General features: G+C 37.6%; 1 protein-coding gene across 2 annotated transcripts; it reads right to left on the bottom strand.

The window, feature by feature from the left end:
- Window positions 1-52: 52 nt before the first annotated feature.
- On the bottom strand, window positions 53-23428 carry papola (poly(A) polymerase alpha). 2 transcript variants are annotated; one of them, XM_056262627.1, is made up of 23 exons: window positions 23250-23428; window positions 21237-21407; window positions 17927-17993; window positions 17751-17832; window positions 17550-17659; window positions 17405-17458; window positions 17172-17283; window positions 15999-16088; window positions 15520-15658; window positions 15326-15398; window positions 13555-13675; window positions 12923-13007; window positions 11088-11141; window positions 10839-10958; window positions 10622-10734; window positions 10384-10508; window positions 9337-9470; window positions 9171-9250; window positions 3760-3998; window positions 3414-3473; window positions 3197-3250; window positions 3064-3099; window positions 53-1308 (listed from the first exon to the last, which is right to left on the bottom strand). In XM_056262627.1, the coding sequence occupies exons 1-23, from the start codon at window positions 23255-23257 to the stop codon at window positions 1213-1215; spliced, it is 2223 nt and encodes a 740-aa protein (XP_056118602.1). In that variant the 5' UTR covers window positions 23258-23428; the 3' UTR covers window positions 53-1212. The 2 variants fall into 2 exon arrangements, with proteins under 2 accessions (XP_056118602.1, XP_056118603.1); XM_056262628.1 differs by having other exon boundaries at window positions 3760-3995.
- Between the last annotated feature and the right edge of the window lie 248 nt (window positions 23429-23676).

The raw sequence follows: 23676 nt of genomic DNA, 5'->3' as shown, positions 1-23676 counted from the left end.
TTAATATAATCCCTACTGTTAAGGGGCGATACAAACAAACAGATCACACGGATTTCTTTTTGCAACAACGTAGACTTTTATTTGTGAAAAAGTACAATACCTTGTCCTTACAAATAAGCGTATGAAAGAACTGAAAGAACATTGCAAGGCCATAGGAGGCGTTTCACAGGAGTGAATCTGTGCCGTGACGAGTGTTCCCGGGGCGGCAGCTTTACCGTTACACCAATCCACAGTCAACACAGACCATCAAGACAAAACACGGAGTAAGAAAAGTTCGTACAGATTTCAAAAATGAACAAAATCACTCTCCAGCCCCAATAAACCATCATTCGTTTGAAACTTAAATCAATCTTTTATCGTCATTAAACATTCACGTCCACATCCTCAAAATCAGGTCAACGGAAACGAGTTGACCCGCCATTTTAAATCGCATTCGAAAAGCATCTTCGATTCCACATTAGGAAAATCCCAGCATATAACAGGAAAACCAAGCTGTTGTAAGCAAATAAAAGGTTCAATATTGTCGTCTCTATATATATATACACATGGTAAAACAAGCCTAAATGAACGGCCAGCACTGGTCTGTCTCCTCAGAGCACGAATCAAAGCATGCTGGGAATACTAGCTATTCCACTCCTAACACCCATAATTAATGCCCGACGGCGGAGCAAAACGATGGTGTTTACACTAATCTCAGACTGATTTGGTTCAATTACAGCTGCATTAGTGAGCTCGAATCATCTGGATGAGCTAGCCACGTCCTCCGCTGTCAGATTAGTCGTTAGTTCACGTCCATTCAATGCATCTCCACCTACGTCTACACCTTCAGCTCTGTACAATATGGTGGATGGGTCTCCAATAGACCAACTGTACCCTGGAATATAATTACATGCCGCTTTATTGATTTACAAAAGAAAGAAAAAAAGAAAAAGCAAAGCGTCACTGTCTTTCAGGTCAAAACAGAAGGATATGAACGGATTTACAAAGCATGTGCACAAAATCACACAAACACATTGAATCACATTGAGGTTTTTGTGTATGACATCTTTTTTTGCAGTGTACGGAAGGGCAGAGAGAGAGAGAGAGAGAGAGAGAGAGAGAGAGCACAGGGAGTTTGTGGAAGAACAGAGCTGCCCCCTTGTGGAGAGCCGTGTTGCACATGGGCAGGAGCCGAGGGGACGTTCACCTCCTGAGCACGAGACTGGGCCGCTTCTACCTGCTGAGTCTCAGCTTGATGGAGTTCTTGACCACTGCGATGGGGTTGGACGGGAGGATCTGGACGTCCGACAGATCGGTGTGGGAAATTTTCTGTGGAACATTATAAAGGATAGATTGTCTGTGAAACGGTGTGAACGGGCCTTTACACTGATTCCAATCCATGAACAAGAACCATAAAGATAACCAACTATATTAGCGTCCACACCAATGCACAATATGTCATCTGTCGCTTTAAATGCTCGAGCTCTTTAAAGCGGGAAGGATTCTGATTGGCAGTCAATGTTTTTATTGTTCATCAGCTGGAAAAAAATTGTTCTGAAAGTGATTCCGACGATATCGTTTCTGTCATCATTATAGTTGTGGTGTGGACTCTGCTATCCTTTATATGTAGATAGATCTTAAGAACTATAGCTTTATGGTCATCAGGTAATAATCTCATCTCTTCTGTAAACATTTCTGTTTGAACTAGCCGTGTCTTCAACAAGATGATTAGTTTCACGTTGCATTGTCCTGGAAAATCGAAGTGAAATCTCATCGCTCCAAAATTCGGTTTGTCAACCTTAACAAGAATATGACTTAACTGCCTAAATAAAAGAGTCCCTTAGTATTTTTTTCTAGATTGCCTTCCATAACTGAAAATACATTCATCCACTGTAGTGGATACAATCCATTTGTTCATTGAGCATTTTGAAATCTTAGTTACCCTTTATTTTAAGGTGACAGTTACGTTGTACTTGCCATTAAAACCGGATCACACATCTGTGATGTAAAAAAGGCCTTATTTAGCAGGCGTTTTAGGCCTAAATGGGTTAAATAAGTACTGAGTAAAATAAACTACATGTACTTACTACCGAGTTATGGTTAGGGTTTGGTTTAGGTTTAATTTTGCAAAATTTACTGTTATTACTATAGAAAGTACTATTACTGTAGTAACGTGTAACTACGTCACTTTAAAATAAAGTGTTACTGAAATATCTATTCAGCTCTACTGTACAGTAGACTATTTAAATTAAAATTATTTGGAATAAACTTTGAGAATAAACTCAATTGTATACCAAAGCCTATGTTAAGTTCTTTAAACATCTCAAATACTGATGTAATCATTTTTCAGAGAACTTATTATTGTAGTATGTGATTTTAAAAGCTCTTAAAAATGGCCTGTCTTTTGCTTGCCTACAAATCACAATTAGCTAACTAGTGTTACACTTCGGTTTAAAAGTTTGGGGTTGGTGACATTTTTTTTTTTTTGATAAGAAGTCTCTTATGCTCACCAAGGCTTCATTTATTTGTTCAAAAATACAGTAAAAACAGTAATTTATTACAATGTAAAATAACTTTTCTATTTTTAACATTTTATAACTTAATTTAAAGTTCAGCATCATCACTCCAGTTTTCAGTGTCACATGATCTTTCAGAAATCAGTCTAATATGCTTCTCAAGAAACATTTATGATTATCAATGTTGAACAGTTGTGCTGCTTAATATTTTTTGATGAATAGAAAGTTAAGACTTTTTTGTAACAATGCAAGTTCTTTTCTGTCACTTTTTACCAATTTAATGCATCCTTGCGGAATAAATGTTTTTTTTTCTTTTCTTCTTTTTTTTGTCGTAATGACCCCAAACTTATGAATGTTAGTGTACATCATAACCCTTATGGCTATTAATGCATAAATAGGTTTTGTTATTAAAACAGAGTTAAACAAAAATTCTGTTTTTGATTGGCTGGTGCTTTGTGGAGAATTTAGCTTTCAGTGAGAACACAAATGACTATTCGTGGACATGGTGGAAGGATTATTATTTATGTAATACTCTTCTTATGTAATAATCAACTGAACATGTCCTAACCTGGGAAAGCGGGATCTTCTCTGCGGTTTCCACCACCTGAGAATGACAGGAAATAACATCAGCATTTAAGTTCTCATGTATTCACTCCATTTATGATTAGAACTAGCATACCCTGTTTTTATGATTAGTTTACCGTTAATTCTGTCTCCGTTTTCAATTCACCATCTGAAGGAACCACTTCAATGCTCTGCATAAGAAAAAAATCAAATATAACAGTCACAGTTATAGACTGACACCCTGAGCAACAAACAACAAAGATTATAGATAAGCTGCCTCTTCAAGTTCAGCCAATAGAATGGAGATACAATTTTTGGCACTTTTGTAACAAAGTAAGAGCAAACAGCCTTTACCGCTGGATCCGCAGCCACATGGTCATCAGCTTCACCTGACTTTGCTTCTGGGGTTGAGAACTGGAAGAGTGGGATTTAATTAGGCTTTTCAGATCACTTTTTATAGAACGTTTATGGATGATTCTTGAATGGGGGCATTTTTGACAACACTATTGACAATAAAAACAGATAAATCGTACACATTAATTTTGTTGTGATTTTGAAGCATTCATTACAGCATTCACGACATGTGAAAGAGCATTGAATAATGTGTAGAATATAAAATGATTAACTTAATGCTGAAAATAAAGCAAATGTAAAGTTCTGAAAATAAAATTTAAAAAGGGCTCAACAAGCGTTGACTTACATCCTCTACTTTGGCTTTCTTGGCCGTCTCGTTCTCGAGGGGAGAGGCAGGTCTCTTGCTGGCAGGGCTAGCAGATAAACATGGACTGGGATGAGGGTCCTGTTGGACACTGTCCACTTTGGCTTTCTTCTCCAAATCTTGCTGAAGGGGTGAGGCAGGCCTCTTCAGTGCAGCTGCCCCCTTACGCGGGGTGTTGCTGCTGGAGGTCCCAACATTATCAGGTTTAGATCCATCCACTGCTATGATCAATAAAAAAACAAATCAGTAGTAGTATTAAAAACTTCATCCAAAAAATTTAAAGTCTGTCATCATTCACTCACCCTCATGTTGTTCCAAACCCACATGACTTTTTTTCGGAGGAGCACAAAAGCAAAGATTTTGAAGAATGTTCAAGCTGCTCTTTTCTATAGTTATATTTAAGTCATTTTCCATTTGGTATGTCACGCAGGTTTGATTTCTGTCCTATGAAAATATAGGTGAAGCAAACTTAAATATGGATTACTTTTATAAGGGAAAAGGCAGCAAGAACATCCTTCAAAACGTATCCTTTTGTGTTCTATGGAATAAAGCAAGTCATACAGGTTTGGAACGATGATGAAGAAAATGGGTCTCATTCACTAAGCATGCGTACGCACTAGGGCTGTCAACGAATATTCTAAATTCGAATATATATTCGAATAGTTTTTAAAAAACAGACCTTCGAAGGTGAAAATTAATATTCGAATGTGGAAAAACACGCCCGCGGTAGCAAAGGCGCGGCTGTCTGCTTTGCGAGTGGCAAAATTCTGAAGCTTAAAATGTAAAACGCATTTTCCATTAGCACAGCTATACGCATGTTATATATATATATATATAACACAGATATAGGCGTATGTACAGCTGGCTAATGAGAGGTCTGTAACCTGGGTCTGTATACAAGGTGCTTATAAAGGGGGAGAATGGATCAAGGATCAGGCGAGAGAGCGTCTGCAAACAGTGGCAAGTTTGACAAAGGGCTGTAAGGAAAGACCTTATATGGAGATGGTTTGGGCGTGTCTTATGCAAATGACTAACTCGCGCACGTGGCCGCTCATTTAGAATACTTCAAATTCACTAACATCAGAACGATGTTAAGAACAAATTCATGTGTGTATGAACGACAACGTGTTGTGAATTAAGGCCCTTTCACACCGGACGCGTAACGAAAAAGCGAAACGGAAAAGCGAATAGTTCGCGTGCGAATAGTTCGCGTCAAAACCATTCACATCAGCCTCGACGCGTCTGGCTCACTCATTGGCTGTGCTGCGGCAACTACACATCCAATGGCGCGGGCGCCTCCAACGTGTGCGCCAATGAGCTAGCATTACATCATACACGTCAGAGCCCGCCAAGCCCCCGAAATAGCCATTATAGCAGCAGTTTACCACAGCACAGCTCGCTCGGAGCGTTCAATGTCGGTTCTATATACTGTAAAACTTCAATTAATGTTAATAATATTTGTTTCAATCACCGAATGAAGCCTGCTATATTTAGGACAAGAGTCGCGACCTTAAATTGCTTGCACAAAACTCTTGATCAGCACTCAACATTTGTTTATTGTTGTTCATTTAAACCGTTATGCGCAGAGAGCGTGAGGTGAGGGGGCGAGAGAGAGAATGAGAGAGAGTGCCTGCGAGTGCGAGCGAGAGTAAGGTCTGCGGTCTTGGCCATTAGTTGATTTACTTGTTTTTGTGTAAGTTAACACGTTGTCAAATATGTTTAAACTTAAATAAACTACCTATACAAGTAGTTATGTCTCTTTGTATTAATTTGTCCTGTTGTTGATGTAATGCGCGTCATTGACAAAATGCGCAACCAGATGTTCGAATATATGTTTTTTTTCTTTAGAGGGAATATTCGAACGTCATTTTTGAGCAATTTTGACAGCCCTAGTACGCACAATTTACAAAAAAATAGAGGAACAACAAATACGCAAAAAGTAAATACGGTTTAATTTCATCTTAAAGGGATAGTTCGGCCAAAAATGATATTTAAACCATGCATTACTCACCCTCAAGCCGTTCGAGATGCATATGTCAATCTTGTTTCAGACGAACACATTTTCAGTTATTTTAGAAAATGTCTTAGACCCTTCAGTGGATATAATGTGAAGCAATGGGGTCCACCTCCTTCAAGTCCCAAAATGTGCATACATCCTTCACAGAAGTAATCCATCCGGCTCCAGGGGGATAAACGAAGGCCTTATGAGGGTAATCCGTGCGGTTTTGTCGTAAAAATATACATATTTAAAACTTTATAAATGAAAATATCTGACTTCCGGCAACGATCGACGCGCGTCCACGTTTTTTATTTTTATTTTTATTTTTTATTAAATCTTAACAATACAAACAGCAAGACACACAAATAAAGTCATTAATACAGAAAACACAATATTAGACAAGAACAGAGCCAGGGGAAGTTTCAAATAAATACATTAAAGATAGAGCATAACTGAATTTTGCATGCTTTTTAGCAGCCTTCTTATTTTGTGAATCATAAATGGATTTGATGTACTGTTCCGCCTCCTTACCAAAAGCAATAAAGGAAGGTTTAGAATTACTAAATTTGGCTTTGTGAATATGATATTTCCCTAAAATGATCAATAGATTAATTAGGTATATTTCTTTCTGTTTTTTACCTTTGTCAACATGGAGACCAAACAGCACATCCCTCCATAACAAAGAAAAATCAGCGATAAGTTTAACAGTAATGTATCGGGACAGATCTTTCCAGAACGCGCGTCCACGGGTGATGGAAGTCGGCGTACGAGGTAGGACGTAGCGTCGTGACGTAGAACGAACGCGCCCGCGCAGCCAGGGAGCAGAGCAAAACATCACCCGTGAACGTGCGTCGATCGTTGCCGGAAGTCAGATATTTTCATTTATAAAGTTTTAAATATGTATATTTTTTTCGACAAAACCCCACGGATTACCCTCATAAGGCCTTCGTTTATCCCCCTGGAGCCGGATGGATTACTTCTGTGAAGGATGTATGCACATTTTGGGACTTGAAGGAGGTGGACCCCATTGCTTCACATTTTATCCACTGAAGGGTCTAAGACATTTTCTAAAATAACTGAAAATGTGTTCGTCTGAAACAAGATTGACATATGCATCTCGAACGGCTTGAGGGTGAGTAATGCATGGTTTAAATATAATTTTTGGCCGAACTATCCCTTTAAATACATCCCATCATATACAGTTAAAGAATAAGAAAAACTGCATTATAGCTTCAGCTGCGAGACTTCTCTGAATAACACAGATATACGCGCATGTACAGCTGGCTAATGAGAGGTCTGTAATCTGGGTCTGTATACAAGGTGCTTATAAAGGGGGAGAATGGATCAAGGATCAGGCGAGAGAGCGTCTGCAAACAGTGGCAAGTTTGACAAAGGGCTGTAAGGAAAGACCTTATATGGAGATGGTTTGGGCGTGTCTTATGCAAATGACTAATTCGCGCACGCGGCCGCTCATTTAGAATACTCCAAATTCACTAACATCAGAACGATGTTAAGAACAAATTCATGTGTGTATGAACGTGTTGTGAATTAGGCGGAGATTTTTCGTGAGAAGTTCTCCTGTGCGTTCAAATAAGAAATAATCCACGCAATTATTAGTGAATGAGACCCAATGACCATTTACACTGGGTGGACTATTCAATCAATGACAAAACTACAAAATAAAAATGGCAACTTTAAAAGTGACATTGACACTAAAAAGAACGACATGAAATGAAAAGATTTTAAAAAATCTTTTTGTTGAGTATCATATATAATACCCGGCTTTTATGTAACCAGTATCATATAGTGTACCAAAATTAGTTCTGTTTTGTGGCTTATTGCACTTAAACGGCTAAATAAAAACAAATACGGTCAGTTTTGGAAACCGTTAAGAAAAAAATGCATGTGTAATAGCATGTGTAAATGCACTCGCTGCTCTTGACTGAATAACTTTTGTAACTTTGAGTGATTAATCTGTATTTAATTTTTACAAAGATGACAAACCAGAGTTATTTTTACATTTGATTATTTAATTTATGTTGTAGTGATGTGTCGTTCGCGAACGATCCGTTCATTGCGTGTCACATGACAAATGAACCAAAGACTCGGAAGGTAAATTAAATATTTATGTTCCCTGTAAATTATCTTTGGCTGCATTATAATGATTTCTTAATTCAAAATATGATCGAGATTGCGTAGGTGGATGTTTTCGGGGAATTTGGCTGTTAAGAGTATAACATTTAAAGCCACCAATAAAGATTAGTTCATTCTGATGAACGAGAGAGTCAGTAAAATTATCCGAACTTCCCATCACTATTATGTTGTATTTCTTATCCGAATACTACTGTTAGACTCACCAGAAAAAACTTAAATGGCTAGTTCACCAAAAAAAAGAAGTAATTTATTCACCCTCAAATTGTTCCAAACCTGTATAATAAACCTGAATTAATTACTTCTGCTGAACATTAAAGACGATATTTTGAAGAATGTTGAAAAAAAAATCTATGGAAGTCAATGGGAACCAGAAACTCTTTGGTTACCAACATTATTTTTTGCATCTTCGTGTTCAACAGAAGAACCTCATGCTTGGTTTCAGGAACCACTTGAGGGTGAATAAATGACCATTTAAATTCTTGAGCGAACTATCCCTTTAAACCAGTGTTCATTTCATTCGTCTCTGTATTCAATTGCATTTATTTGTGCTATGGTTTACAATTTGCTTACTTGTTCTAATTTTATTACGGTCTTTTTTTTTCTTCTAAATTTAGTTCAAAATAAAATTCAAATAAAACCTCCCTGTGCTGTGACAACTATTACAACAAAATTACCCAAATCATCAAAAAAAAAATACAAATATCTATAAAAAATAGTATCGAATATCAATATATTTCAAGGTATTGTATCAAAGTTAGAAATTCCAGTATCGTAACAACACTAAAGAGATCTTAACAGTCTCGTTACAGTATAACAGCCTATTTAAAAAAAAATGCGTATAAATATCAGTTGTCAATATTTATACCAATAATGTCTTAGTAAGATGATATTAATGCTTAGTTTTATGATCAAAACACAGTAGTTTTTATTGTTGGGGGAAAAACTTAATGAAATGCAATACAGTGATTACAGAGATGTACAAATAAATGTTCCTCAAAAGCCTGATGCATTATTTTTACTACTTACATTTTAACATGATTCCTCTAAAAAAAGATGATGTACAGATAATCAAGTAAACCTAAGCTGCTTCAGTCCAGTAAGTGTTCATCTTGAAATGTAGATTTGTATGTAGTATGTTTTTCAGCGAAGTTGACCATGTTGATCATTTAGACGCCTTAAAAATGTCTGTATCAAATATAATACAGTAAGCCGTATAGAGTTAAGATCCCATTAGACATACCACCAGCCAGGAGAGGGCTCCCACTTGAAGTGTCCGTTTTTCCCTGCAAATCTGAGTTGTTTGTGGCCGTCCCAGTGGAACTATGTTCAGGGAGAGAAGAGGAGAGATTAGAAAAACAAAGAAAAAAGCATGTGTACAGGTATTCCCAAAAATTTCGATTCGTTACCCCTGAGGGCTGGAGGCACGGGCGCTCTTGGCAGCTGAAGGGCCTGTGGGGGAGGGCACTGACATGCTGTTGTCACTGTCAACCGATAGGTCGAGACTGCCGTCATTCATCACACGAATGCCATCAGACGAATGCTATAGGAAAAGGGAAATGAGAAGACACAGTTAATAAAAAAAATAGTACAGCACTGTTGAGTGAGAAACATAAGACTGTATTATTGTAATTCCATTAGGTGCCACTAGTGTCGCAAAAAACTGCATACTGCACCTTTAAAATTAATGAATGCAAATGTTTCCCTCAGTAAAAGTTACATACATAATAGTCTGTAATCAAATAACTAAGGGTTATTAAATATATTAACAGTCCCAGTTTTTGCTAATAAGGTTTGGAAAAAGCAGCATTGTTATAAATACAAGCAGAAACACCAGAGAAAATATCTTAGCAAATAGGTTGAGAAAAACTGATTTAAAAGGCTTAAATGCTCTAGAAAATAAATAAGAAAAAAAGGAATCTAGCACAATTTTTTAGTATCTTAAAAATAGGCAGTGAGGCTTTGATCCAACAAATCCAAGTCACTGTGGTGTAACAAAACATGCAAGAAGCCATCTTAAGGCCAAGAAAACTATAAAGCATGAAATGATACCATAAGAATGACCCCTATAGACCCTCACATGATTGTATGTCAAGTTTATTGAATTTCAGAATGTTAAATAACAAAACCTCGAGAAGAACGGCATGAATTATAACAAAAAACAAAACAAAAAAACTTTTACCTTGAAAAATGTAAAAAACAATATTAGAAAAATACACCTTGAAAGCATAGGGTGAATTCGTGTTTATTGGTACACTTTCTGCCATTGAGATGACTGGGGAAAAGTGTCCCAATCAACCTGACTTCACCTGTTATTACTTGGATACACTAGACTTTTGTTGCAATTCAAAAACGTATGAAAACAACATAAATTGCTAAAGTGTAGCACATGCATTTTAATCTAGATTCTAAGCGATTGTCTATCACGTTTTGCAAAGACACGCGTGAACACTTGCCTTTCTCTTGCCCCTTTGAATGGCGACTTTAGGAAGTAGTTGATGCAGTTGTTTCCTCTTCACATGCATGGCGGTGATTTTCATATCTTGCTCAAACATTTTACTAGTGATCGCCTGCCGGTAAACTACAGCCATTCAAAGAACACATGTTCATTACTAGAAGACATCCAGAAAACAAAAGCAAATGTTGACTCTTCGAGTGTGTTCTTTAAAACTCCCAGCAGACAGGAAGTCTTACCTGTGTCAGTGAAGGACTGGATATCGAACGTCAGGTCCACGTTGAGATTTTCGGATTTTCCCTCCATTTTTTTGAACACAATACCTATTACCCACATTGTGCTGAACTCCTCCCTGTACGTACACAAAAGGAAAGAGCGGGTAAAGACTGTGAATGGGACTATTGACTATTCTTCGGTCGGTTTGAAGCCTTTAAAAGCATCTTAAAAGCAACTCACTTGTCAGCTCCCTCTTTTAGTCCCGGGAATGACTGTGGATTCACATGGGCGAGTGTGATGAACTCGTTCTTCTCCAGGTTTCCCACCAGGATTCGGATCTTTGATTCCACGAGGCCCACCCTGTCAGGCAAACAGTATATTTAGTCCTATCCCACCACATTTTTTTAAACAGATGCAGGGGATTTGAGCAGAACATCGGTCCGATTAAGCATGTGACAGTGCTGGATGAAGACGGTAAGCTGTACTCACCACTCTAAGTGCTGCTTCTCTGTCTGTGCGCTTGCTAGCAACACTATATAATGCCTTGGGACATAAAAGACAGAACAATGCCATTACATCCTTTAGACTAGAGCTGTTCAACCAAACCCGGCAAAACTTACAGGGCCGTCCCGCCCCCATTTCTCACTGAAAATGTACCGTTACACCTCTCTCCAAAGACAAACATATCTTTATGAACTTCATTCAAGACAGCGGGAATCACCCTTATCATATCCAGCCATGATCACTTCATTTCACACACTAAAACGCTCTCTTCAACAGCAGATTCATGGCACTTTTTAGTTATTTATCAACATGAAAAGATCTAGTCCTCTTATGCCAATCAATTATTTCAGACAAACTATAACATTCTTAATATTTTTCATCCTGTTTCCCAATTCCTACATTCACAAGATACATTTATTTGAAGCAAAACTCTATTTTGTTTAATTAAAGTGACTCAATACGGGTTACTTGCCATTTGAATAGAAGTGTACAAACTCTTTCAGTATTCTATTGTTTTAAAAAAAAAAGATTTTTCAGTGGAATGGCTCCCCGTTTCTTATAGGTTAATCAAAGTGCCAAAGCAAAAGCAAGATAACCTACATTTTGACCGCAACTTAAAAAGTTTATAGCAGCTTATAACGTTCACAATTCATCCTGTGTTTATGTATTTATCTGTATTTTTCTGCTGAGCAGCACACTTTGTTTTAGGGGCTTGTCTGGACAGAAAACATTTTTAATTCATTCTTTGAAACCAGCTAATTGCTACATTGTACGAAATAATGGTGATTATGAATTGAGCACCACAATGAACTGCATGCAGTCGCTGCATCCTCATGTGGGGTGGGAAGACTTGTGTCGGAAAGTGAAGGAGCTTCCGAAACATTTATAATGAGCTTAAATTAGCTAAAAAAAAAATCTACCCAATAAATCCCCCCAAAATTGAGCTTCATCAGCTTTCAAGCACAATGGATCTTCAGTTAACATGGCCAAGCAATGAGCTGTATTAAACCTACAATACTGATAGAAAATATCAGTTTTATTTCTTCAGTCAGAATTCTGTATCCTTTGACTGAAATATTAGGTGTGTTTGACTTGAAGCGGCACTGCGTGGACCGATCGGTGAATTACATCACAGTACCATGAGAGCAATTAGAGCGAACACTGCTTTCGAATCGCTCTTGCGGTGCTCTGATGTCATACACTGATCGGTCTAAGCAGCGTTGCTTCCAGTCAAACACACCTACTGACTTAAAGTCGTAACAATGAATTTAATCTAAAAATTAACAAAAACACAGACTAAATGCTAAACATTGACGGAAATTGAAAAAAAAAAAGTTAAAATTCAAAATTAGGAACACTATGAAAACACAGACTAACAAGAAATACATTGTACGAATTGTGAACTAAAACATTTTATTTTTGAATTGTACACAAATTAATATAGCACAAGAAAACCACTTTAAAAAGCCACATTAAACTGGAATACCTACCTTTGAAAAATATAAATTTTAACCATCTCAAAATTGTTACTTACATTTCAGGCATGCTCTACAGTAGTAATTTGTTAAGCAGGACTATTACACATTTTATTTTATCAAAAACGTTGACGTGTCAAAAGCCATTGTGTTGTACTCCATATAAATAAACTGATAATATGCAAAAATTCTGCTTTTATTTCAAATCGATGACACCGATTACATAAGGTAGTACTTGTGAAAGGGCTATGAATGTGTGGGAGTGCGGTTGAGAGAAATAAATCTTTATTGAAATGATTAAATCTCACCATGAGTGTCCAACAGGATATGCAGCTTAATACATACTTGTATTTCTGAAAGAAGTTTGGTGCTTCAAATAGTTTGGACCAATCTGCTTTATTCTGCAATATTTCATCCGTGATAGCAAGACCTGTGAGGAGTTAAACAATCGGAATGTGAATCAAACATTGGCACAATAGCCTTGCACGGTATCTTCAGCTTAATAGGAATCGCTCACCCAAACAAAACAAAAAAATTCTGTTATTCCAAATCTGCATGACTTTCTTTTTGGCAGAAAGGGGGTGTTAAACACTGTTGTTAAAAGGAATTTTCTATATTATGCTATATTCATTTTTTGACACAACCCGAATCCATATTTTAATGTGCTTAAACGCAAGTGAGATTTAAGGGCCTGCTGCAGAAGGGAAGCGTTTCAGTGAATTTGAACTCAAATTTTGGTCTGTTCCTCAAAGAAAGCTTCTGAAAACTTGAATATAGCACACAGGTTGTATGTAATACTCTTGGTGCTTTTTAAGGGTTCTTTTTTGGCACTTGGGTGAACACTAAAATTAGAAAGGAAAATCATACAGATTTAGAATGACATGATGGTGAGAAAATGTTGACATTTTCATTTTTCAAAGCACGCTTCTTTATTCTACCAGAATGTGTTTCTAGCGATCTTCAGAAATGAGACTGACCCCGCTTGAACTCTTCCACCATGATGGCCCGAGTAGATGCCGAGACATTGTAAGTGGAATTTTGTTGAGGGTAAGCTGGCGTGATGATTGGCATGAGGTGGTACCGGTCACTCGGAGTTACCTGAGGGGGGGGGGAAAAATTATTCTGAAGTGAAGAATTTGAGACGGTACAGGAAAATCATTGTAGCTTTTAGTAAATATGCTAAATTTTTGATCATGTGGGTTAAAAAAAGGATTTAATGCATGCAATGAGAGAGCAATATTCTCAATTACAATTTTATCAATATTATTTTGATATATATCAAATTAACCAGCACCATGAAAAATGTGCTGATTTCTAATGTGCTTTTTATTAGATGAATACATTCCCTGACTGTGTGATTTTCGTACTCACTACATTTATCATGACGCAGACAAGTAATCAAGGCATTTTAAGTCTCTTGATCCTCAAAACATTGCTTGCTTTATGTGTACTGAGCCACCTGACACATTAACAACCTTTTTAATATGGGTGGGAATCTTTTGGTCCCTCACGATTGATTCTTGGTCACTATTCGATTCAAAATCACTTTCACAATTCCACAAATGTTTACATCCTTTAACAGTTTAGTAAGGTTATATGTAGGTGAATACTGTTGTTTATTAATATGCATCTTAAAGGTAGGGTAGGTCGTTTTTGGTTTTCTATATATATCAATGCATAATTAAAATGTAAGTACTCTGATAAAAAGAGTATAAAAATCGAGTGACTCTAGACCGTTTAATCTGCACTAAACACAGCTCATTATTTCCTTCCGGGACGAAACAATGGATTGGCTTAGGCGACTGTCACTCTCTCGCAAACATGGCAACACCCCCGCTGCTACATGCGCTGCCCACATGCGCGCACTCGTTTGACTCTAGGAGGGCAAGAGACTAGTAAGAGACACACAATTACATGCAAAACACGGCGTATATGTTATGAATCTTACACGAAATTCACCTTCATCACAGTGTAACTGATTGTAATGGGAAAACGTGTATCAATGCAACCTGTTTTTAGCTTTGCTTTATGTTACTAGCTCGTTAACGAATCAAACTCAATATATTTTAAACTTTACCAGTATCGATATGCTAGCTTGATAGTGAGTACTAACAGCCATGTTAGTTGTTTATATTCATAATGATAAAGTTAGGTATTTTATTACATGTGAGTCTGACATGATGTCACTTCATGCACTGCTCCTCTCCGCTCGGCGCTGGTAAGCGCGTCCTCCAGCTGTGAGCTGTCGGCATCGCGCGTTCATGTGTTTTGGGGGCGTGGTTTTGGAAGGAGCCCAGAATGGAGGGGGTGGAAGTGAATGGAGATAAGTAGCTGTGTTTATTACAGCCCTGAGAGGACTACAGACACTCGATTTTTATACTCTCTTTTCCAGAGTACTTACATTTTAATTATGCATTGATATATATAGAAAGTTTAAACAAATTTGGCAAAAAGTTTTTTAAAAAAATCCTACCTACAATACCTTTAATATGTTGGTGCAAATAAAGAAAAAGATCAAATATAATCCTTCCTGCATTTACTATATTTGAACTTCTATCAATAACCTTAACAATTTACTTAATGGATTTTTGGTTTAATGAATTATGCCAAATCAGACCAAAAATACATTCATAAAAATATTGAATACTGTCAAAATATATAACGTTTCTGTAGATATTGCCTTGGAATTCAAATAAAGTGAATAAATAAAGTCATATAAATGAATGAATGAATAAATAAAGACAGTACTCTGGGATCCCAGACTGGGAGGTTGAGATTACAGTCTTCAGGCTGCTTCAGAAGGACAGGGTTTGGCCATTCCCTGAAAACACCACCCAGGAAGAAAAAGGAGGAATTAATGAAATTGAAAAGATCGGCTCTCTGAAAGCACAGACCAAAAGTTTAGATTCTGTGTCATGTCATTGTCTGTTGTAGGAACTCACCACTTTGAGAAAACCAAGAAGAACTTGTGGACCAGGGTGGAAGCCACAGCGTTAGGGTAGAGTTGGCAAGTTCTTGCCACCAGCATGGCCCACGATACACCCCCGAGAAAACCAAGGATATTCGAGTAGATATTATGGCCTGTAGGAGTTTCAAATAATGTCATTTATTTCTTAATTTCGTACTGTAAACCTCGAAATCAACGTCATGAATGAATTGGCCTGAAATTTTTCACAATGAAGCATTTCTAAAGACCAAGTTCCATACAAGAACCTGTCATTTGTTCACTAGGTTAAGCATGAGTGCACTGGGTTCTAGGCAGCAAATGCAAGCCATACAAATTTCCTGAGGCACAATGCTAGGGTTTTTTTTTGACTGCACTAATACACACAAACACAGCAGGTCATTGTAGGGTTTGCTTTTTGTGGCATGTTCCACAAACCGAATGCAATTCCAGGCTGACAGACAAGTTTTTACTCACGCTTGGCCCACATTTTGATGGCTCTAAGAGTCAGTCTGAAATTCTCAATGTTGGGCACCAGGTGAAGAATCTCATCAGTCACTCTGCAACCTGTATGTCAGCACATTGAGAAATCAGAAAATCAAACAAGTACATATATTGAGATTACCAGGGGAAAACTTCATTAAACAAGCATACAAGATTTAGGACTGGGTTGACAATATCGATTAGTGGATTGTAATCAATCTACATTTTGATGAACCGATATATTGATTCTTAAATTCCAAGATTAATCTTTTAGTTCACACTTGTAGTTTGGTTTGTTTTGTCCGGACCAAAACATAAATAAAAACAATTCAGTCCGCTTAGCGTTCAGATTGGCAGTTTTTTATCACCGAACCTAAAGGCAAAGGGTTACGTTCACAACCCGATTGGTCGGCTTTTATAACGGAACTTACTGAACTTCCGAAAACAATGCTGTGGGCTAAATGCACTTGTTGTATGCGTGTAGCCTAGATATGATGGTAATTTGACCAGACATTAACAGGACGATTAGACCCTAAAAAGAACAGAATACTCAAGTATACTTGTTTTTTCTTGTCATAGTTGTCATGTTGCCAATCACAGTTTCAATTTTCACTGCAAGAAATAAACTTGCTTTGATTCTTATTGAAGCTACAAAAGTTATTCAGTCAAGAGTGATTTTCTCTGTCTTTTGTTGTTTTATTGACATTAGACTGCAGCAGGAACATTAGGCTGCTTTCTCTTTAACACTGAATGTGTATCAGTATATTTGATCTGTGCATTCGATTTTCTCCCAACTGTTTACGTTCACTTAAGACATAATTGACTGGATTTGAGTGAATACTCGCCAAGCTGGTAATAAAATTTTCTTTTGCATGTATTAGACCGTTTAGATGCGCAGCCGAAACTCACGCTTGTCCATGTTCTGCTCAGTCTCTGAGCGCACGCGCACAGAAAGCTGCCTGAGGAAAAGTGCAAGTTCTCTTTTTAAAAGACTCTTTTTAGTATCAAGCACATCCCATTTTACAGAAGTCACTTTACATGATTTTATTGATTTGCACGTTAAGTTTGGGCTTAGGATAATTAAAAGCGCACCGCGTTAATTGGTCAATTCGTGAAATCAGTGACAATACCCAGCCCTAACAATGTTCATCAATTATAACCAATTACCATTCAAACTCCGAATGCAGCGAATGTCAAGGTTCCTTAACAAGCCGTCATCTCGCAAATCCAGATTCTCTGGAATGGTTTGTAGTGCCAGTCGGGCAAACAGTATGTCAATCTGCCAAAAACATATCAACTTATTTCAAAACATACACAATGACATGAGACAAAAGTTATGATAATTTCAATTCTGGCGGGAACTATTGTTTGATGTCATATATGCAAGGATGTAAAAATACCTCAATGCCATCAAAAGCCAGCTTTATCACAGGTACAAATGCTTCCTCCACCGCCTAGAAGGCAAAAGCAGATATCAATTATTACGCCTCACAGATATTGAGGAAGATGTACAGGATATGTACACATTCACAAATGGCTCCATACCCTCAGGTCTTTGACTTCCTCCTGCTCCTTTAATTTCTCATAAAACGAGGAGAAAAAGTCTGTTCTCTCCACATGTCGGGGTGCAACGCAGAGAGCATCAATATCAGCACCTAAACAATTAGGTTAGTGAATGAGAAATTAGACACACGGAGACTATGTGAAGTGCATTTATGGATCTAGTGCTGGTCTAAGAAAACTTACCCTTGGTATGAACTCCAAGCCTGTAGGATCCAAACGTGAAGATTTTTCCACCAACACTTTCAATCACTGATGCTGGAATATTCTGTAAATATAAGAAAATATATAAAAGTTTGAATCTGCAAACAGTTATTCAGAAGTCTATGTATATATTATAGTTAAAAGGACGATAAGGTTACCTTCGTCTCACTGACTTCACGGATCCACAACTTAACCAACATATTTAACTTCCCAAGCACTAGGATTCTGTGGGCAAAAGAACCATGTTTAAATGATGGGTCAAGACTATGCTGTACATTTTCATACTTATGGATATGGAGAAATGTATACTGGATAGAATAATAAACAATAAAAAGATAGAAATTATGGAAGTGAACAAAAAAGGTTTATAGGCTGCATTTATTTGATGAAAAATATATAAAAAACTGTAATATTGTGAAATAGTCTTCTATTTTAATACATTTTAAATATTTCTCAGCAGCCATGGAAATCATTATATATGTTTTTGATGAAATCCAAAAGAATTTAATGCATCCTTGTTGTATTAATTAAAAGAGAACTTGCTGCCATCCTCGTCCCTTGGTGCTGTGTGAAGTTTTAATATAAACTGATAAAAATAGGAAATACCATAGTTGTGTCTTCATTTTGTCCTCCTTTTTGTAATTTTTTAAAACTAAACATGACTTGGCTACAATTGCCAACAATTTATATAATTTTACTGTGCCTTCAATATCATTTTAAAATGATTTTAATATTTTGTAAAAATCTTCAACAAGCCAGTTGCTAAGTGGGACATCATCCTCCAGGAAGTAAAGGCCCCGATATTACAGCAAAAATCGAAAGAACGAATCGGTGTGACGTTTTTTAGAACAAAATCAATTCAAAATGAAGTTCGTTTTGGGAGTTTGAAATAGCTTGCCAAAGCGAACTTTCCAGAAAAGTTTACTCCATCGAAAACCTTCGAACTACCGTTGGTCCGGGGCGATTACGCAATAGCCAGGTGTGCTCTGAAGCTCCGCCTTCAACGGTTCATTTCTTCTGTCCAGTCCGTCGAAGTCAGACATCCGTGAGTAAAAACATGAACACACTGGAGAGCTGCTTTATAGTAGAAATTGACATTTTTAACATGGAATACATGTTTTTTCCATGTTTAATACTGTATACCTGCTTGCGTTTAAACAATCTGTTGTATAAAGAGCTATATAAATAAATGTGACGTGACTTTACTGGAGTGCCGAATTGCAGAGCTGGTGCAAACACATCCATACATACAATAAAATACAGTGGTGAGAAAACAGCAGTTGTGTTGTTGTTTTTTTTGTTACTAAGAGGAAAGCGTGCAGCACATATTTACATATTCATCTAAACGGTGCTCTCAGCAGTGTGGGTGGCGTCGTGATGTTTTGATAACAGTATCCCGCTCTTTTTAATAGAGGTTGAGATATCAATCGGTTTGGCCGATAACTGATTGCTGGAATAATCTGTTATCTGCAATAATCCATACCGACAGTTTTTCTGGGTTGAGTCCAGTGTTTCCGCTACATTCATTCTGCCGTGGCGGGCCGCCACACCTAAAATCATCCCGCCACGGCTGCAGCTTCTCGGTCCGATATTGTATGTTATTGTTAAGCCCCACTCAAGGCATACAAAACATTGTAAAGCACCATAAAGTTTGCGCACTATATTCCAAGACTTCTAAAGTCATTCAATAGCATAATGTGAGGTAAAAATGAATATTTAAGTCGTTAGTTAAAGTTAATGGAAACTCATCTCTCCTCAGTCATTCTCCATTCAGCATCAAACAGCACGTCACGTTCGCTTACGACAGTAACACGACGACACTCTCTTCAAGATCAATGTTCCCATTATTATACTTTATTTGTAGATAAAGGTCTATAGTTTGCATAAAATTACTTTATCTTGCTGGAGTTTATAGCGCTTTCTAAATCATATTCCTTTCTCCCGGCTGTCTGTTACTACAGCACTAGAGTAGAGAGCACTATGAATTGTTCTTCATGCGCACTGTAAGTTAACTGAAATTTAAAACTGTTAAAAGAAAAGGCTCAATAAACTGTTGCATAGATATAATACATTAAGATAGATATAATCTCTTCGCTTTGTGCTTTGAACTTTTCAATGCGAAGTGCTGCACGGAGTGCACGCTGTGACTTCGCGTTGCTTCAAGTGCATCATTCTGCGCACGGGATGCGCATAATCGCTTTGCCGCTCTTATTGGCGCCTTTCATGTTATAATGCTTAGGGGAGGTTTAAACACCTGGGGCAAGGGGGCGTGGCCAATGGGAATATCAATCATGGGCCACCACGGCTGGAAAAAATCCTAGAGGAAACACTGGAGTCTGTTGCTGAGAAGTGTATTACATTATAAAGAACAAGAGCGGCCTCTAGAGGCGATAATAAAAACTATCACTGACGCCTCATGGAGTTGGTTTTGACACGTGTCGGAGCATGTGTTTGAAACGGTATGTTATACAGTACACTACCGTACATATTTTCATATCATTATTAAGTAATTCATTTGTTGACCATATGCTGCATTAGTAGAGAAAGAACAGCAGTATGTTTGCCATCAAGGCTGAGGACGCTAACATTTGTAGTACACGCAAGCCTGACTCAAATGTTTAATGTCACGATTGTTACCATATGCTTGCATTAGTTTATATCCAGCTGGTCATTTTTATGCATTCGTTTGCAAGCAAAGTTGCATATTCAAAGCTAGTGACGTGAGAAAGCAAACTGATATGTTCATGGAGCTGACAGAAACACAAACAAATCAGAAACGCATTTGATTTCAGATCTTTATAGTATTCATCACTGTAACATAATTTGTAATTTCGATTAGATAATCATCAATTGTTTTAAAATAGAAGGAAATAAAGCAGGGATCCACGATATATCAGCCACCACATCGGTATCGGCCGATATATGTTCACTTTTAATGTTATCGTTATCCTCCCAATAAAAAAAAATTTCCTTCAGCTGAGACGCTTCAAATGTGCACTGTTCGCCATGATGGTTTTGAATTGCTTGAAATATGATTGAAATTACTTTTTTTTAAAAAGAGGAAAATACAGTTAAGTGCAACACGTGTGTCATATTGGCTACATAAAATTATAATGAGAACATTATAATTGTGTGTTTGGGACATGGATTTTAATAGCGAGAATTTTTTTTGTTTGTGATCAGGCTCTCAAAAACTATGTAAAAACTTGGATTTAGATTTACTGGCCAATATATTGATTATCGCCTTTCAATTAAAAAGAATTATCGGTATAGGCGCATCCTTAAAATAAAGTCTATAGAAGTAAATAAAAGCAATGGATTGATGAACTTTGTGCATTTAGTTTTAAGAAGTTAACTTAAAAAGTTAAAGGTGTAACTGTTAAAGAGCAAGTTGATGGTCTCAATCCCGATCTAACTGTCATAATTATCCACATACATGTGCGACTCAGTGATGCATGCTTCATTTACCTCCGCTGCAGCTCCATCTCCTCCTCAAAGACGCCGAAGGGTCGGAGTGTCTCCGTCAGCTTCCGCGCAAAGACCAGATCGGCCTCTTTAGGCGGTGCCAAGCTGATAGGAGACGTGATCCCATAATGCTTTGGGGTCTGCTGTACTGTCTGCACCTGATTGGTAATTGGACTGTGAAAAAGTCAAACATTAATTGTCAGATTTAACAGAAACATAGTGGAAGTACAGAACGTGGTCACAGGAGCCGTTCGCATCTTTGTTGAACTCGTAATTAGTTGTTGGAAATTCTGCATGTTAAGAAATTTCAGGCTTCGATCACCTGACCACTGTTGTGTCAAAAAAATTGGCTAAAGATTAATGGTGCATTCCAGTCCTCCGGGGAAGTTCGTATTTAAATTATGAGTTGTGAAGTCGTAATTATGACGTCACATGCGTTCAAGTCACTTTAGGTCGGAGGAAGATAACGATGTACCTTTTCTACAAAACATTCAGCTATTTTTTTAACTCTACTTCTACAAAACGATGAAAAATGCACATTGGGTGCGTTCTGTTTTTATTCAATTTATGAAGGTGCTGTAAATTGAATCGTTAAATATTATAGAGGTCAAATAATTGATCAGTTTAGCCGATAAATCGGCACCAATAACCGATTGCTGGCACAATCAGTTATCAGCAAAAATCCATACCCATATTAATTTGTTGATTAGATACGTGGAGAAGAGCAGTATGTTTGCCATCGAGGCTGAAAAGACGCTAACATTAGGAGCCTACAAACACATGCAAGCCTAACCCAAATGTTTAATGTCAAGATTGTTTCCATCTAATATATTATATGGTAATTGTACAATACTGACGGTTTTTGTACATGTAACTGCATGTACACACAATACTAGAGTATGAATAAAAGTTTATTCTTTCATCTCAGCAAATTTACTGTCAATACAGACGCTGCATCTATTGGTGTCCCATATTTTCTCACTGACACTCCCCCAACTCGGAAACTCGGGGGTTACGAGACATTCCGAGTTTCCCACTCTTAATTACACATTTTGGTCGCGTTCATTATTGTTCAACTTTAACACAACGTAAATTAAAGATAGTAAGGAAGCTACCTTTACACATAATTTAATATGTCAATTTATTTTTGCCAGCGCTAGTTTGTGAACATCTTATTTCATCAATTCTTTGCAAAAGAATACATAAGAGAAATATTGACTTACGTGTTATGTATTTTCCTATGACCAAAACAACAGCACACATGCGTTCAGTGCAGACGTTCCGATATAAACAAACACTTTCTGAGTCCAAAGTAGAGAACAGCTCGTAGTAGAGCAAATATTTTGACGAACAAAGATCGTATTTATTGCGCATCTTGCTGTTGTTTTTTCGCCGTTCACACGTGGCGCGTTTAAGTTTAAATATACGTGTCTCTGACCATTGCGTCACGGCTCGCTGTTTTTTCCCAGGGTCTCGCGCATTCAGCGTCCACAGACACCATATGTCAAGATAAAAATAGTTCAAATTTAATAAACGGTCCATGCATTGTGTTCTGTTCCGCTTCGCCTGTTTGTTTAGTAAGCTTGAACGCGTCTGTGCGAACTCCCCCTTTAAGGGTATTAAATTAGTATAAAGCCACTGACCTAACCGTTACAACAATACGTGCACTACTGATCTAATATCTGAAAGTTCAACAACTATTGTATCTAATAGATTTAATAACGTTGACGTTACCTATAACTTGCATTCAAACCGGCGTGCTAAATAGCATGAGCGCAATATCTAACGTTACGTTACATCTGACGGGGTGGTGATCATTTTCTCTCATTAACAGCTGCGTATTGACAACAAGATTGCTGTCAAAATTAATACACTGTGGACTAATTAAACAATTAAACTGCACCATTACACGCTTGTATTAGCGTGTCGAGTTTTCAACCGATTCGTGACATAAGGCCCAAAGACCTCGCGTTTGCTTAGACCACGTTTGTCCTTTAACTCCTTCGAGATACTTACAAAGGCATTATGAAAATCTCCGGTTTATGAGAAGCTGAGAAGCAGGTTATATTCCGCCATTGTGTTTCAGCCTGTCATGAACTGTTACGAAGGCAGTGGAGTTGTTTCTTTTGTTTGAAATAACATGGCGCTCCAACAACAGCAACTGCCAGTTGGTACGGGAAGTGACGCCATGACGCACGGCCTTGCTAACGCTGGCTGACACACGTCTTGTTTTCTTCTTCTTCTTCTTGTAAGATTCCGGCAGTGTAGACGCTGCTGAGCGTATTACTGCCCTCCACAGGTCAAAGTTTGAACTAAAGTCTTACATACAGTCCAGTGTCATGCAGGAATTGAAGAACTGCCTTGGAGATCAGTTTATGCTCGTCACTGTGTCCAAACAAAGATAAAACAGAAAAACCTTAACACCAAGTCCTGACAATTTAAT

This window comes from Rhinichthys klamathensis, unplaced genomic scaffold, assembly GCF_029890125.1.
Source record: "Rhinichthys klamathensis goyatoka isolate OS25496 unplaced genomic scaffold, OSU_Roscu_1.1 h1tg000196l_1, whole genome shotgun sequence".
Classification (NCBI taxonomy): domain Eukaryota; kingdom Metazoa; phylum Chordata; class Actinopteri; order Cypriniformes; family Leuciscidae; genus Rhinichthys; species Rhinichthys klamathensis.
Note: the sequence above shows the minus strand (reverse complement) of the source record. Positions and strands in the feature narration are given on the sequence as shown.

Excerpts from the sequence above, each read along its gene's own strand:
- papola (XM_056262627.1), bottom strand. Across the intron at positions 3,474-3,759 it reads AGAAAGCCAAAGTAGAGGAT|TTCTCAACCCCAGAAGCAAA; the intron begins GTAAGTCAACGC and ends CCACTCTTCCAG. Across the intron at positions 3,100-3,196 it reads AAACGGAGACAGAATTAACG|GTGGTGGAAACCGCAGAGAA; the intron begins GTAAACTAATCA and ends TGTCATTCTCAG.